Genomic DNA, 15,263 nt, shown 5'->3' on the forward strand with positions numbered 1-15,263 from the left:
GCAACTCGAACCTTCAGCTCCCTCCACAGATTTTCTATGAGATTAAGATCTGGAGACTAGCTAGGCCACTCCAGGACCTTAATGTGCTGCTTCTTGAGCCACTCCTTTGTTGCCTTGGCCGTGTGTTTTGGGTCATTGTCATGCTGGAATACCCATCCACGACCCATTTTCAATGCCCTGGATGAGGAAAGGAGGTTCTCACCCAAGATTTGACAGTACATGGCCCCGTCCATCGTCCCTTTGATGCGGTGAAGTTGTCCTGTCCCCTTAGCAGAAAAACACCCCCAAAACATGTTTCCACCTCCATATTTGATGGTGGGGATGGTGTTCTTGGGGTCATAGGCAGCATTCCTCCTCCTCCAAACACGGCGAGTTGAGTTGATGCCAAAGAGCTCCATTTTGGTCTCATCTGACCACAACACTTTCACCCAGTTGTCCTCTAAATCATTCAGATGTTCATTGGCAAACTTCAGACGGGCATGTATATGTGCTTTCTTGAGCAGGGGGACCTTGCGGGCGCTGCAGGATTTCAGTCCTTCACGGCGTAGTGTGTTACCAATTGTTTTATTGGTGACTATGGTTCCAGCTGCCTTGAGATCATTGACAAGATCCTCCCGTGTAATTCTGGGCTGATTCCTAACCGTTCTCATGATCATTGCATCTCCACGAGGTGAGATATTGCATGGAGCCCCAGGCCGAGAGAGATTGAGTTCTTTTGTGTTTCTTCCATTTGCGAATAATCGCACCAACTGTTGTCACCTTCTCACCAAGCTGCTTGGCAATGGTCTTGTAGCCCATTCCAGCCTTGTGTAGGTCTACAATCTTGTCCCTGACATCCTTGGAGAGCTCTTTGGTCTTGGCAATGGTAGAGAGTTTGGAATCTGATTGATTCATTGCTTCTGTGGACAAGTGTCTTTTATACAGGTAACAATCTGAGATTAGGAGCACTCCCTTTAAGAGTGTGCTCCTAATATCAGCTCATTACCTGTATAAAAGACACCTGGGAGCCAGAAATCTTTCTGATTGAGAGGGGGTCAAATACTTATTTCCCTCATTAAAATGCAAATCAATTTATAACATTTTTGACATGCGTTTTTCTGGATTTTGTTGCTGTTATTCTGTCTCTCACTGTTCAAATAAACCTACCATCAAAATTATAGACTGATGATTTCTTTGTCAGTGGGCAAACGTACAAAATCAGCAGGGGATCAAATACTTGTTTCCCTCACTGCACACAACGAGGAAGTGTAACACAAGTTGAAAGGAAGGAATGCCGATTAAGGGAGAGAAGAGCAAAGCAATTGGGATGATTCATATTCTTGAGTTTTTCGGTAACCTAGGGGAGAAAACTACGACGTTTCGATCGCAATGCAAGCGGTCGTCTTCAGGAAAAGAGGCCCAGGAATATGAATTCCTGCAGTCACCAAGGCTTTAAGTCAAGATTTTTTATATGATAGTAATGAAGGAATTGCAAGAATATCATGGAACACCTTTAAAGAAAGTTTTTGGAGAATCATCTATGAATATTGTATTGCTAAATAATTAATGTCCATCTATTATTTATATTATACATTGCAGTGTGCAACTGGAAAGCAAATCGTATATGAGCATGAAATTACGGCAGTAATTTTGCACGTTGAATTATCGCTAAATCTAGAAAAAAAAATCCACGTTTCGTTTTCCATGGGTGATTTTTTTTTATTCCACACATACACGGTGAAATGTTTTTTACACATTTTTATTACACACTTTTATTTAACTTGCCGTGTTGTATGTTCATATTCGTTCAAATCTTTGACGTTTAATATCTTCGGATCTACAAAGCCTAGCGAGCTGAAATGTTGTACACAGACTCGTCTCGCGTGACAATTCAAGATTTAATTTAAAGAACAGGTCCAGCGGTCGCCTGATCAATTCGATCTCCTATCTAGGGTGTAGACTCGATTTCGGTCTCGTGGAAGCTCTTTCACCAGCAAGTGGCGTGATAACGCAAATGCAGGGCTGAACCTTTACCACCATTACCATATTATTTATTTATTTTAATCATCTGACAACATTGCAGAAGGTTGTTTGTGCCTGGGTCTCACGTTACCAGAAGCAGACAGACTTCTCAGAAACAGAAGTGGTGAGTGATCTACACGCACTGATTTGTCAGCATGGCCAATGCATGATGTCATAGTCAAGTATTTCACAATTATAATTTGCACTAAGATGCCTTTTTCACAAAAAGGCTCAAGGCGCCAAATGCAATGACAATGAATGATGACGATGTGGTGAATTTGGCATCCGCGCCAATTTTCCTAGCACAAGGCTATTACGAAAGCACGATGTTACGCAGTCGACAGTGGACAGGAGGGGGGCAATGTTGCTGCGTCACGCAATTTGAGTATTTTTAGGTAATTTTAAAAGCGTGTTTTTTTAATGGACACACAAGCATTGCCATTTGACATTCTGCAATTGTGGCTCACTTCTGTTCGTTTAAAATAGATGTAGCAGATACGGAGAGTGTTTGTTTTACTGGTAGGAACGAAGTTGTAAACTGAGTGTACCAGCCTGCAATAGATTAATGTGTCCGTCCGTCCGTCCCCTTTCAATACTTTAACAAAGTGAAATCTCGTGCTGTTGGGGTGTAAAAATAAAATTGCGCAAAATTCCAATGTTCCTACCAGCCCACCCTGCAGGGACCTGTTCCTTCTGCAATAAGGTTATCAACAACATCATCATCAGCCATGATCTATCTACTTCTAGGATAAGGTCATTCCATAACAATATTCCACGAATGTCTTACCACCGATGTTTGTAAAAAAATATATATATACATAATCCATCGCTAACATTGAATTTGAAGCAGGACTTTCACACGTGCCTCTGCCGAGTTGAAGTGTGGGATGCGTGAACAAGAGGTTGATTGTGCGCAGGGTCAATGTTCGTGGCGTGTCATAATGTGGAACTCCCAAGGCGTAAGAGAGCACCATGTGATGGCTGAGTAAGGGGGGACCTGGAGCGTCATCTAATTGCAAAGACGATGTAATACATCAAAATATACTTGCATCGGAATGCCAATAAACGGATTTCTGGGCGTGCGTGTGGATAGTTGTACAGCCTTTTATATATATGACATCGGTGACTTAAGCTGTGTTTCGTACCTCCAACATCACGTGAGGTTTTTTAAATTAACATTCTGAGATTATCGAGGGGTTCATTTCCTCCGTAGACTTTTCATCAGACTAGCTTGCAGAAACACTTAATTGTTGTTTGCATTCATTTTTAGACTATCATCATCGTTAAGCTTCCGTGAGACACTCTACAGCTGCTATGACAATAATGGATGTCGGATTTCATGACAACACATTGCAAGATAATTTACTTCAAAATGCAATTGTTAGTGAGCAAACATGTTTGTAATGAAAATATTTCACCTGGGCTTAATCCCTTGAGATGGAATCTCTGGTCTTCACGTTTTACATACTTGACCCAATCACTTACTGTGCGTGGACTTATTGTGACTTCAAATGTACCAAACTGTCATTGCACTTGTGCATATATAATATAAAACAATGAAGTGTTCTGCTCAAACGAGCGTGTGGCAGCATGCATCCTATATATTAAGTCCTAAACCATTGGTAATTGCCCATTCAAAAATCACCCTTGAAGTAGGATTAAACCCTGACTAGCATTTGAATGGATGACTGCCCCGGGGATACCAGGTGTTTCATACTTGATTTGTAACTTTCGTGACTGCAGGAATTACTCTTTGGTTATTCTGGTAAAGTCACGTAGAAAGAAAATAAATTAAATAATAAATTACGACGTTTCGATTGCAACACAAGCAACCATCATCAGGTAGAACTAAATTTGAGAGAGAGGCAAAACACAGACATGGAGACACACAGGTAGACACACAAGCAGAGAGAGACGACACAGAGACACACAAAGACACACAACATAGACGCACAGAGACCCAATTGCCTCTGTGTCGAGGCCTTAAATAGAGGGGGGGGGGGGGGGCAGAGAGAGAGGTGGGTCTGCTGGGGCAGAGAAATTAGCATGTCAATGAATCCGAAGCGACCGAGGGAAAGAAGATCGATTGCAATCGAAACGTCGTACTCTATTATTTTATTCATTTTATTTCTACGTGACTATACCGAAAGAACCAAAGAGTTCAACCAGGTGTTGTTACACAGGCTTGGGCTTTGAGGTGGGCAGAAGACTGCAGTACAGCGATGTATTCAATCTATCTGTGTGGAGATATGCGTTACCCTTTCATATATAGGTCGACTTTCGCCAATTGCTCCCGTTCCCTGCCCCATTTCACTATTTTTATTTTATTTTACTGGGCAAGGCCCGCTGAGTTACGTAGCTCTTTTTCATAAGCCACCTGGCCACAAATAAAAGCTCAGCGACGTGGCTCATCGTCGTGTGGAAATGTACAGCAGCCAAATACTCTAAACGCGTGATGTTGATTCTAAATGTGGAGGGAAAAAGCGGAGCAGCCGGAGAAAAATCCACGCGACCACGTGGAGAGAGACACGCAACCTCCAGATATGCAGCAGGCGTCAGGGTCGGGATTGAACTCACGCCCTCATGCATACAGTACTAGGCGAGGTCGTTATTAGCATCTCGCCACCGTGGCGCACAGTCTTGAGACTGTGAGCCTTCCCTGTGAAGATCAAGGGAATTGTTATGACATTATCTAGAGGAGAACCACAAATTGATTCTCAGTTTATCTACAAAGGGTTGAGTCGATCCCCAAACTTGGATTTAATGTCGCATCCTTATGGTTGTAGCCACGCGTTCTAACCACAGCACCACCCACCGGGATCATACTAGTGTATAGAGATATATGATGATGATTTTTTTCTTCATTCCATACTTCACCACACTTGTCAGTGGGGATTGGTGAGGAGGGGACCCAGAACCGGTTCAGATATCACTCACCCATTATGTGAGCGGTGGCTGGGAATTGGAATCAGGTCACTGGATTCTTAGCGTAGAGTGCTAGTCACTGCACCACCGTTCCCCTCCATATACACCTTTATGTGTGTATATATTTTAATATATGGTGTACGATTATTTATTACCCACTATATCTTCCATGTGATGAGAGGTGTGCCTGCCAAGTGACCCGTATATGAAATTATATGCTTTCTCGAATCATGTTTGCCCATGCATATTTATATTTTTAAAATGCGGGTTGTAACGTGTTGCTCAATGCTACTAAACATATAAAATGTGCTTTATTGTAGCGTGTTGATTCTCATGACCCAGAGCAAACAATCCGCACCTACAATTTGCACGTTTGGCTACATACGGTGCGAAAGAAGTGGAACATACACACATTCAATGTCGAATATTGGAACGTAGTGCAAGTTGCTTTGTAAATGTGTATCCAGTTGGTGAAGTCTGTGTATTCAGCATAGAGGACTTTGTCCTGACATATACCGAGGGGCAATGTTACCGCTTTTTGTGTAAAAAATCGTGGAACAAAATGACAAACACCGAAACAGTCTGGAATATTTACCAGATATAATCAACATCAACATATTGTCACTATATTCTTTGGGTCTTTTGGTAAAGCCACGTAGATAGAAAAGAAAATCAAAATAATAATATCACGACGTTTCGATCGCAACACAAGTAATCGTCTTCACCTGAAGACGATTGCTACGTGACTTTACCGAAAGACCCAAATAATATGAATTCCTGCAGTCACGAAAGCTTTAAGTCAAGATATTGTCACTAATTATACTATAATCATCATCGGCCATGTTCAATCCATTGCTGTACGGTCTCCCCAAGTCACTGCCAATTCTCAATTTTTGTTATGTAGCGATGCACCCAGCACCTGCACATAATCTAAACCATGAATATAAATGTTTTCATTTTATTTTACCAGGTAAGGCCCGTTGAGCTATGTAGCTCTTTTTCAGAAGTGACCTGGGCACAAATGATAGCTCAACGAAGTGACTTTATCACGTGGAAATTGTTAGCAACCAAATAATCTAAATGCATGTTTCTGAATGTGGAGAGAGCAACCGGAGGACCTGGAGAAAAATCTACACGACCACAGGGAGACCATGCAAACCCCAAATATACAGCAGGCGTCATGGTCGGGATCGAACCCACGACCGCCCATTTAGCAGGTAATTAACATCTCGCTACCGCAGCACCTTAATTTCATTTAATTGCTCCATCGCCTCGGTGGACGTCCTCTTGGATGTGTTCTATGCCACATTATATATATTGTTTTTTATAAACACAACCAATTGTTTACAACAAGCACACATGTGATCGAGAGTTGGGAAATCCGTATAAAATTCACTTAAACATCATGCTGAAGGACATCTTAAGCAGGGCTGTTTAGCGGATTTTTCTCCACTTTTGAGAGAGGTTTTGGGTAAGACTTTAATCTTACGCCCCTTTGTCAATCCACTGCTGGATGAAGGCCTCCCCCATAACTCGTTTGACCATACTGCACCGGATGAAACAATGAGCACATTTCTTGTTTCCTCTTTGCCTCTGTCCACCCACTCAGTCAGTAAATCAGCAGGTCACTTTTGGTGGGCTAAAGCGTGGGCACTCCCACATCTACCAAGATGTCTGGCAAGCATGGAAGAATAGCAGCAAATCAACTCTTCTGCCAGCGGTGACATGCAGCTAGAAATTGCACGGCTACCCGAGTTTCACAGATAAAGGGTAATTGTCTTGGATAATAATAAGTTCCCAGAAAGCCAACGTTGGGCCATCGTTGGCATGTTGTTGAAACTGTTGGCCCAACGTTCCACGTCTACTTGGCTGACCTTCAACATGCACTGACCAGCATGGTGAAGTATGCTGGAACAACTCCCAGAGACCTTCATCCAGCAGTGGATTGAGAAAACGTTAGGATGACAACTCCCGTCATCTGCGAGCCTTCTTAATCCACCAACAGTTTTCGTGTCACATAAGTGTGGATAAGAAGGGGTTCCAATTTACAGGGTGGCCCAAAAATCATGACACACTGGGTTATTTCGTTTATTTTAACACTTGCATGAAACATTTTAACCGTTACGCTTTAAGTTAATATCGATGATTACTCTTAATATCAATTTCTCTTCTTCCTTTTCAGATGACGTTTAAAAATGGAACGTTGACGAAAGACGAACGAGTTCAATGAAGTTGTTTTAATATTTGAAAAAATCATCCTAAAATTAATTTCAAAAGATAATTAATGCACGGAAGTAAATGTCAACATTTATTCAATTAAATTAAAATAGGGTTACAATTACAATGTGTCCTGACTTTTGGGCCACCGTGCGGAAATATGGAAGTGTCGGTATGAAGCCGATTCATCCGTTTTCCCTCTGCGGGAATACTGTTGTGTATAGGAATAGGATCCGTTCTCAACAAATGCTCTTCACAACACACGTGGTCATGTCTTGTTCTGAAAAGGACCGAACCGGCGTGGCATTACGTCGTATACTCGCCCATTCCTACCACTCAATACAGCCCACGGCATACCACACATACAGAATGCAGAACTAATATCTTACCACATTGCACACCCCCCTACCCTCCCCTCCGCTCTCCATTCAATCGTGGCAAATGATTAGTCAGGGTCCAAACTGCTTCAAGGCCATCCGCCGTGTTACAGTACTATCAAGTATTTGCAAAACGCGTCGCCACGTGTGACACTCAACGCAACGCTTCTTGCCCAACCGCTCACAATCACAACTGGCGATGCTGCCGTGCCCCTTGGTGCGCGCGCGTGCGCGCGTGCGTGCGTCCGTGCGCGTGCGTGACGTATGTCACTTTGGGCGTGCGTCTCGCGCCCGGGGTTTGGTTCCGTCCTCTACATGTGGTTTGTGGAGGGGTGACCGGGGGGGGGGGGGCGGTAGCCAGGGTGGGGTCTCTCTACATTGCCTTCCACCTTTATACGCGTCACCATACCCCCCCCATCCCCCTCGAGCCGACACGATCCCGCATCTCGCCGTAATTCGAGGGCAGTTGCGCCCAGCCTCGCCGTTCGCTGGGGCGGGTCGATGGCATTCATTATTTAAGTCTCATTCATTCTCCTCTGCCCTTCTCTCTCTCTCTCATGCGTCACAGCTCTCGTGGGTTATAAAAACAGCTGGGCATCCCGGAGAGCACACACACACACCGCCGCTCTTGTGTTTTAGACAGCCGCCTGCCCCTTCTCTGCGAGTGCCAGTCTCTATCGCCTCTCCCTTTGGATTGTTATAGCTCTCAGCTTGGGTGTGGACGTCCTAAGCAATAGGATTACCTAGATAGCTATCGCTCGCCTGTTACCGGCTTTCGTCTGTGCTGTCCAACGCTTTATACCATGTGTGGTGAGTACTCAATGCTTCGTGCGCGCGATGTGTGCGTGTACATCGTTACGTTTGTCAAGGATGCTCATTGCAGAAACGTAAACATACGAGTGCGTTAATATATCTTGATTTATTATATGACATTTGTTAGTCGCAAGATTCAGGTGTAGGTTGCTATGTAACGGAATACACTCTTGGACTGCGGCTGTGAATTGTGATACGGGCTGTACACTGAAGCTGTCGGAACAGCTGATACTGTATTCGTGAGCAGGCCCCTTTATGCTCTGAGATGGGACTTTGTCGTGGATTATCAATGGATTATGACCACAATCGAGAGCTTGCCGAGACTGCATGTCTCCAATTTAAATTGATGGATTGTATTTATTTTAACATTGGTTTACAATTAAGCGTTCCACAGAAAACGTTTGGGGGGGTTCCTCCAACCTTCCAAAAAAAAACCCAACACAAATTAAATGCAATCTTGATTTGAAGCTTTCGTGACTGCAGCAATCCATGCTCTTTGGTTCTTTCGGTAAAGTCACGTGGTAGGTAGAGAATTAATAGATCACGACGTTCCGTACGTCAGCAGTTCTCTTGCTGTTTGTTTCACCTGATGACGGTTGCTTGTGTTGCGATCGAAACGTCGTGATCTATTAATTTTCTATCTACGTGACTTTACCGAAATTAAATAAAGTTAAAGAATAATCGGCCATTCACTCGAATGCAGGACCTTCCCGGAAGAAGCCTTGGTAATAACAACAGCGAGTGTATAAATATCTTCAATATCTCAAGTCTATTTGACTTAACCGCTGTGAAACAGATAAGAGGCATTGGTGATGTAACGAGTGCCGTGAACTTGACGGAGGTGGGGGGAGTGAGAGAGAGGGGGGGGGTCTGTGCCATTGGAGAGCACTTTGGGTAGCACGAACCCGGAGCCGTACGGTAATTGAGCCCCTTCAGTGCAGCTCCGTTTGTTTGGCTAAGGCCGCAAGGCTTTGAATGCAACTCAAAGTTCAATGTCCGCGGTTTGTTAAAACGCCAATCTGTACACATCCGCGTCGCTAAGCAAACACTCTGCGCCGCGGTTATTCCGGACGCGGATGACACGTCGACGAGTTTGCCGAGCGATTGATTGACGGGTCCTGTTTCTCGATCTGTAACCTGACGGCCAAGCGAGTTTGACGCCGGTGGATGTCATAGGTACGCGCAAGCTGTGGCAAATGCGGTCAGAGAACTTGGCTTAATCCAAAGATAACAGATTTGAATTGCCAGTCGATCCCATCTACGGCGGAGGTCATACAATGATTTTGTGGGATGGCCAACAAGCGGGGGATGGCAACAAGCGGTCCTCGGTACAAAGTTCCACAAATGGATGGAATTTTAATTTTACCGCATTGCTCGTTTAGACAGGGCTAAATGTACACGGTATTTAATGATGAAATGATCATGTGTTTAGGTTAATATTTTTACGCTGTCAGTGAAACGCACACGAACGCAATCCCAATTATCATGATTGCCAAAACAATGACCAAACAAGAATACGTTACAGATTTCCCTGGACACATACAATGCCGCTCAACAACATCGTTAAATAGACATTAATAAGCACGCATCACACAAGCAAGCGGGAATACTGTGTGGCAGCATTGACATGAATGCCTATTTTAGCACGACGTGTATTTTGGCCCGAACACTTACATTTGTGGAATTGTTGGGTTTGGGTAAATGTGTTATTTTTAAATACCCCCGGTAACAACTTTGAACGTTCCCTGAATTTGGCTGCGTCGAGTTCGATTTAGACTCCGAATATGAATAAAAGCGCACGTGTTTTGCACACTGCCGAACAAACACGGATACTTGTTCGGGATGCTTGAGCCTACAGTATAAATAAGACTGCAATTTTACTTTCAAACCGCTCAATTACGGCAGAGGCCCAAGTGATTTATGCGTTATGCCGCCTGGAATGCAGCCGCAAAGTGTGCGCGCACATTAATGTGGCCCTGATTTACCGGTGCCTCTGTTAAATGAATCCGCCTACAAAGGAACGCACTTGCCCTCTGCATGCAAGGCAATCGTAAGGCCCCTCGGTACAATGTGACAAAGGTCTTAACAGCTATTCGCCATCACCAACCCCCTCCATCGCCATCCCAACTTTTTTCAGCGTAGCGTCAAAGGGCCACTGCAACTAGTAACACGTGTCCGGAAGCGGCTGTGTTTGTGTTTCTGCGTTGGCTGCTGGGAGGCGTTTAAAGGCAGCGTGAGGCTTTTGAAGCGATGACGAAATAGTGTACGTGGGTGTGAGTGTGTGGCAGTTTCTTAAAGGGGCCCTCTTGGTAGTGGCAGATTTAGTGGATCTCTCAAAACAGGGGCACCAAACACAGATCGAGAGAGCGAGAGATATACTTAGGAGAAAGAGAAAAGTGATATAACTTTTTGGAATTTGTGAATCTTGCTCAGAGATCGCCGGTTCGATTCGATCTCCTGGCTCGCCAGTTGAAACAATGGGCACATTTATTATCCCTCCGTTCCCTTTCCCACCCGCTCTGTGTCATTTGATGGACAAGTCGCATGTGGTGGGGTAAAGTGTGGGTACTCGCCCCTCTTCCAAAACGCATGGCCAAGGTGGAAGAGGAGGCCAAAATAGCCTTCACAGGGGTTTCTCCCTCTATCGGAGGCACGTTCTTGCCAGCAGTTGCGAAAGCAAGCAAGCAAGCAATGCCAGGGCCGCACCTTTAAACTTTACTCCTGCAAAAAAAAAACCTTCCAGTAGCTTCTTCACAGGTTTGAGAGGTAGTCACATGAAGGTTTCAGCAAGTCATTGCAATTCTTAAACATAAACATCAGATTGTCGCCTGATGAAGGTAGTTGTAATTACTGGCGAAACGTCGTACTAAGATTGTAAATGTTGTGGCATTGCTCTCCATCACACCGGTGTGCTGCTGTACTAGTAACCAATTGGCATGTTCTGTTTACGTGACAAACCTTACTAATTGGCTATGAAAGGTGGTGGCGGGTTTAACGACACATTTATCTATTTACGCGATCTAACCCCCCAAAAAATGTATTGTGGATAAAAAAGCACGTTTGAGAAACTTTTACTGTAGACTCATTTATTATGTGTACTCGGAGTACATGGTGTGGCGGCTAACCGGTCCCAATATATTTTAAATGGTCATGTCAGATCAGTTTATTCGCACTGCCAAGACCCGGGTTAAGAATCCACATTTTCAGTCGACTCCACTTGATGGTTTAACATTTCTGCAGTCTTGCCTTTCCGTAAGAACTGTGTCATGGGTGTCAGATCAAAGCATGTATTTTAGTTAGAGGACCACCCCTTGCAGTCGACATAGACATGTAAACGTGAATATAAAGTTGGGTTAGCATGGATGCAATGCACATTAGTACTTGTTCCGCGCTATGTTTGCGTGGAATTAAATCACGCTGTGTGCTATTCATGAAACTAATACAAGAGGGTTGACTTACCGGATAATATGGTCGTGAAAATGTTATCAAACCGAGTGAGGTCAAGCACAGTAAATCAGTGTTGTAAAAGGGGGCAGGCTCACCTTTATAGCAGCAGGAATTAACTTGTGTTGGGACGAAACATTGATACGGAGCTGTAATGCCATAAAGTGGTCGATATTATATCAGGAAATCACATCCAAATGTGGCAATACAAACATACCGTGATTTAATCTTTACTTTGACCCTGTCGGGTAATTGTTCGGGAAAATACGCAATATCTTCTTTACTTTTAATGATAAGAAGGCTCAAAGTGCTGTACTGTATACAAACTAAATAAGGGGTAAAATTATTCGGTAACATTTTACGAAGTGGAAATACGGTAACCTGATAAATGGCCACCGTTGACAGTTTTTCTAGCAATACGTTAGTAACGCGGCCGTGATTTATAAATATGAAGATACATGCACCCGCTTTATGGTTAAAAAGCCACTTCGTTGAGCTATCATTTGTGGCCAGGTCGCTTCTGCAAAATAACAAAATCACCTGGCGTGAGCGCCGGTCTCAGAAGCTCTTGGAAGCATTCGCAGGGTTGAGCCTGAATTCGTGATTGTACGAATGACCACCATGCATGGCAGGTTTATTTTAGAGGCTGTCGTAGGATCGTTGAACTGCGCTGTGTGGTGAACAGAGGGCCTGTGCGGCAACATGCAATGTTGCACTGTGATTCTACACTCCCACGTCTATGGGCAACACCATGATGAACCCACGTTGACCCCGCGTGGTGGAGTATGGCCAAATAACCATTACGACCCGTATGGTGTGGGGAGGCCGTCATCAAGCACAAACAATGGACACCTGCATGTAATGTGTGTAAATGCACACATTTGCGTAGGATTTTTTAATGCTGTAATATGTTTTGCATTCGTGGTGGGTTTTAGTTTGTGTGTTTCTAGCTGATGGGTATTTACGTGTCTTTTTGTTCTTTTTTGTTCAGGAATCTTCGCCTACCTGAATCACCAGGTGCCCGTGAACCGCAGGCAAATCCTCGAGACTCTCATCAAAGGACTGCAGCGTCTGGAGTACCGTGGCTACGACTCGGCAGGTGAATGAATGCCCGCGTCGAGCTGGCGACGGTGGATCAATAACAACAGTATTGGAGGATCTGTTACCTTTTTTCTGATTCGTTTCTGATTTGAGTTTTTTCCCTTACTTTTCTGCAATTTTTCCAAGCCATTCTTATTCTTCCTTTTTATTGTCCACTTTCTGTCTCCTCCAATTCTTCTGCGTGTGTTTTCTTACTCTCTTCTGTTCTTTTCCTGCTCCTTATACCTCAGCTGGGGATCACAACAATTATGACCCCCCCTGCTGTGCATCAGTCATCCTGAGAATGTGCAGCTCGGTTCTTCGTCTCTTTGAAAAATTGTTGAAATATAAAAAAAAACAAAGAGCTGGCCATTATGAGCCACGAATGCGTTACCCGTTCCGTGATACGTTTTGTTGCGCCCATTTGGAATCTTCACATTGCTCGGTGGGAAAACCCAAGCGGTTGAGAATTGATAAGGGCAGGGGGGGGTGGTATCAGTTTTGTCACGTGCATGTTACGAATGAAACAACCTTCAGCGATAACACCAAGTTAAACAAAGACTTTGCTTGTGTCCACCAATCAGAGAGCGGTCGGTGAACAGCTTTTATGGTGCAGTTTGGTGATAATGGTCAAGCAAAAACGAAGAGTGTACAGATTAAACGCGTTAGTGGGTGCAACCTGATCACAAACAAAGCTTTGAGTTTTACACTTTGAATCGGGCAACACAATGTTCCAAAACTGCACAGGTTAATCGTGTATAGCTGTATGCAAATTTTACGTGAAACATCCTGGTTTCGCAATAGCAACCACTCTTTAAGCACCTGAACAGTATGATGCAATTCATAGATGCCACTCGTTTCAAATATTTAAAATAAGACGCATCTTTACGGCAATGAAACAAAGAGAATCAAGACGGACGTGTATTTTCCATGTTATCCATTTACAATATAAAAACAAACATCTCTCAAACTTATGAACAATAATGTACGGGTATGAGGTTTTTTTTTAGATTCATGTTTTAAATGTATTTTATTTTTAAAGCAGTGATCGTTGCGCAATGCTGTAGTGTCCCAGTTATCCAAGTTCAAGTGCTGGCCGTGAAACTAAATGGCAATTAATACGTGAACCTCTTATTCACCTCAACCTTCGGTTGACTTGGATTAAAATGATTGTGACCTGTGATCATTTGCACTTGGGAGACGAAGGTTGACCTCCCCCGAAATGTCCCTGTGTCGGCCATAATCGCTGATCACTTCGGAACAAGTGCCCCAGAAATATATGAAATTAAAGTGAAATTATTGTTGTCCACATATTATTATTATTATTATTATTATTTCATTTTCCATTGTTTCCGCCACATACCACCTCTCAATGTTTTCCCCAATACTTGTTTAGCACACGCACACACACACACACACATCCGCAAGAGCCCTGACTAAACCCTAGCCATTGAAATCTTTATTTTCAGCGCTGATGCCGTGTTGCCCATGGCTTCGCTTGTGAAATGTAAATGACAATGCTATTATTTAAATTCGGGTAATAATAGCCTGTGGAGACTAGAAGGTTCTCATTCAAGGGAGACCTGGGTGAAATGTAATACATCCTACCAGCAGCATGTTCTCGAGTTATACAAATAAAAATGCATCATTGAACATCATAAGGGCAAGCAGGTTCATGTTTAGAACATTAAGTGAGAGCCGGTGATGGGCACAATTAATGTATGTGGCTGATTGTGGTGTGACATTCACGTGAGCCGCCTTGGCTGTTTTGTTTCTCATGCTTGACACTCCCTAAATGTATTTGACAATCTACACGTGCCATGTCCAAAAAAACGTCGTGGATGCTATATTGAATTATTTAATTCCACAGTGTTGTTATCGAGTTTGTTGAGTTTTCTTGAATTAATTGAGCGTGTTACCCACTGCCAACGCAGCGTCATCACCACGAGTAAGTACATGTTGTAGAATTACAAAATATTTTTTTTTATACATGTAAGCACGTGTTTGTTCTATGTACGCGTGACCGAGGACACCCTTGACAACGCGACGTTCCTTCTCAAGCGATGATCCAGGCGGAATATTTTTCGAATGGACAAAAGAAATAGATGAAAATGTCCACACACATGAAGGGAAAATAAAAACAATTCTAATCTTGAGAGCGTTTGCGACGGTGTCCCCCCCCCCCCTCCCTGCCAGGCATTGCCATCGATGGAGGCAACAGCAAGGATTGGGAGAAGAATGCCGAGCACATCACCCTGATCAAGAAGCGTGGGAAGGTGAAGGCCTTGGATGAGGAGATTTACAGTAAGCATTGAACTCCCTGGGTGGATGGATGCGTGTGTGTTTAAACTTATTTCGCACTGTTACGTAGACAACCTTGCTAATCGGAGGTGTGGGGGGGGGGGA

At 43.8% G+C, this 15,263-nt stretch overlaps 1 protein-coding gene across 1 annotated transcript in view; it reads left to right on the forward strand.

Annotated features, from left to right (window-relative positions):
* Positions 1–7,896: 7,896 nt before the first annotated feature.
* The window catches only part of LOC116951077 (glutamine--fructose-6-phosphate aminotransferase [isomerizing] 2-like), a 41,873-nt gene continuing 34,506 nt past the window's right edge, over positions 7,897–15,263 (forward strand). Inside the window, exons 1-3 of the mRNA XM_032969455.2 lie at positions 7,897–8,330; positions 12,769–12,876; positions 15,054–15,161. Coding sequence (XP_032825346.2) covers positions 8,324–8,330; positions 12,769–12,876; positions 15,054–15,161 — 223 coding nt within the window. The 5' untranslated portion in view covers positions 7,897–8,323. The remainder of the gene's footprint in view (positions 8,331–12,768; positions 12,877–15,053; positions 15,162–15,263) is intronic.

The sequence above is a fragment of the Petromyzon marinus genome, chromosome 41 (genome assembly GCF_048934315.1).
Source record: "Petromyzon marinus isolate PM22_M1 ecotype Great Lakes invasive population chromosome 41, UKy_Petmar_22M1.pri1.0, whole genome shotgun sequence".
Classification (NCBI taxonomy): Eukaryota; Metazoa; Chordata; class Hyperoartia; order Petromyzontiformes; family Petromyzontidae; genus Petromyzon; species Petromyzon marinus.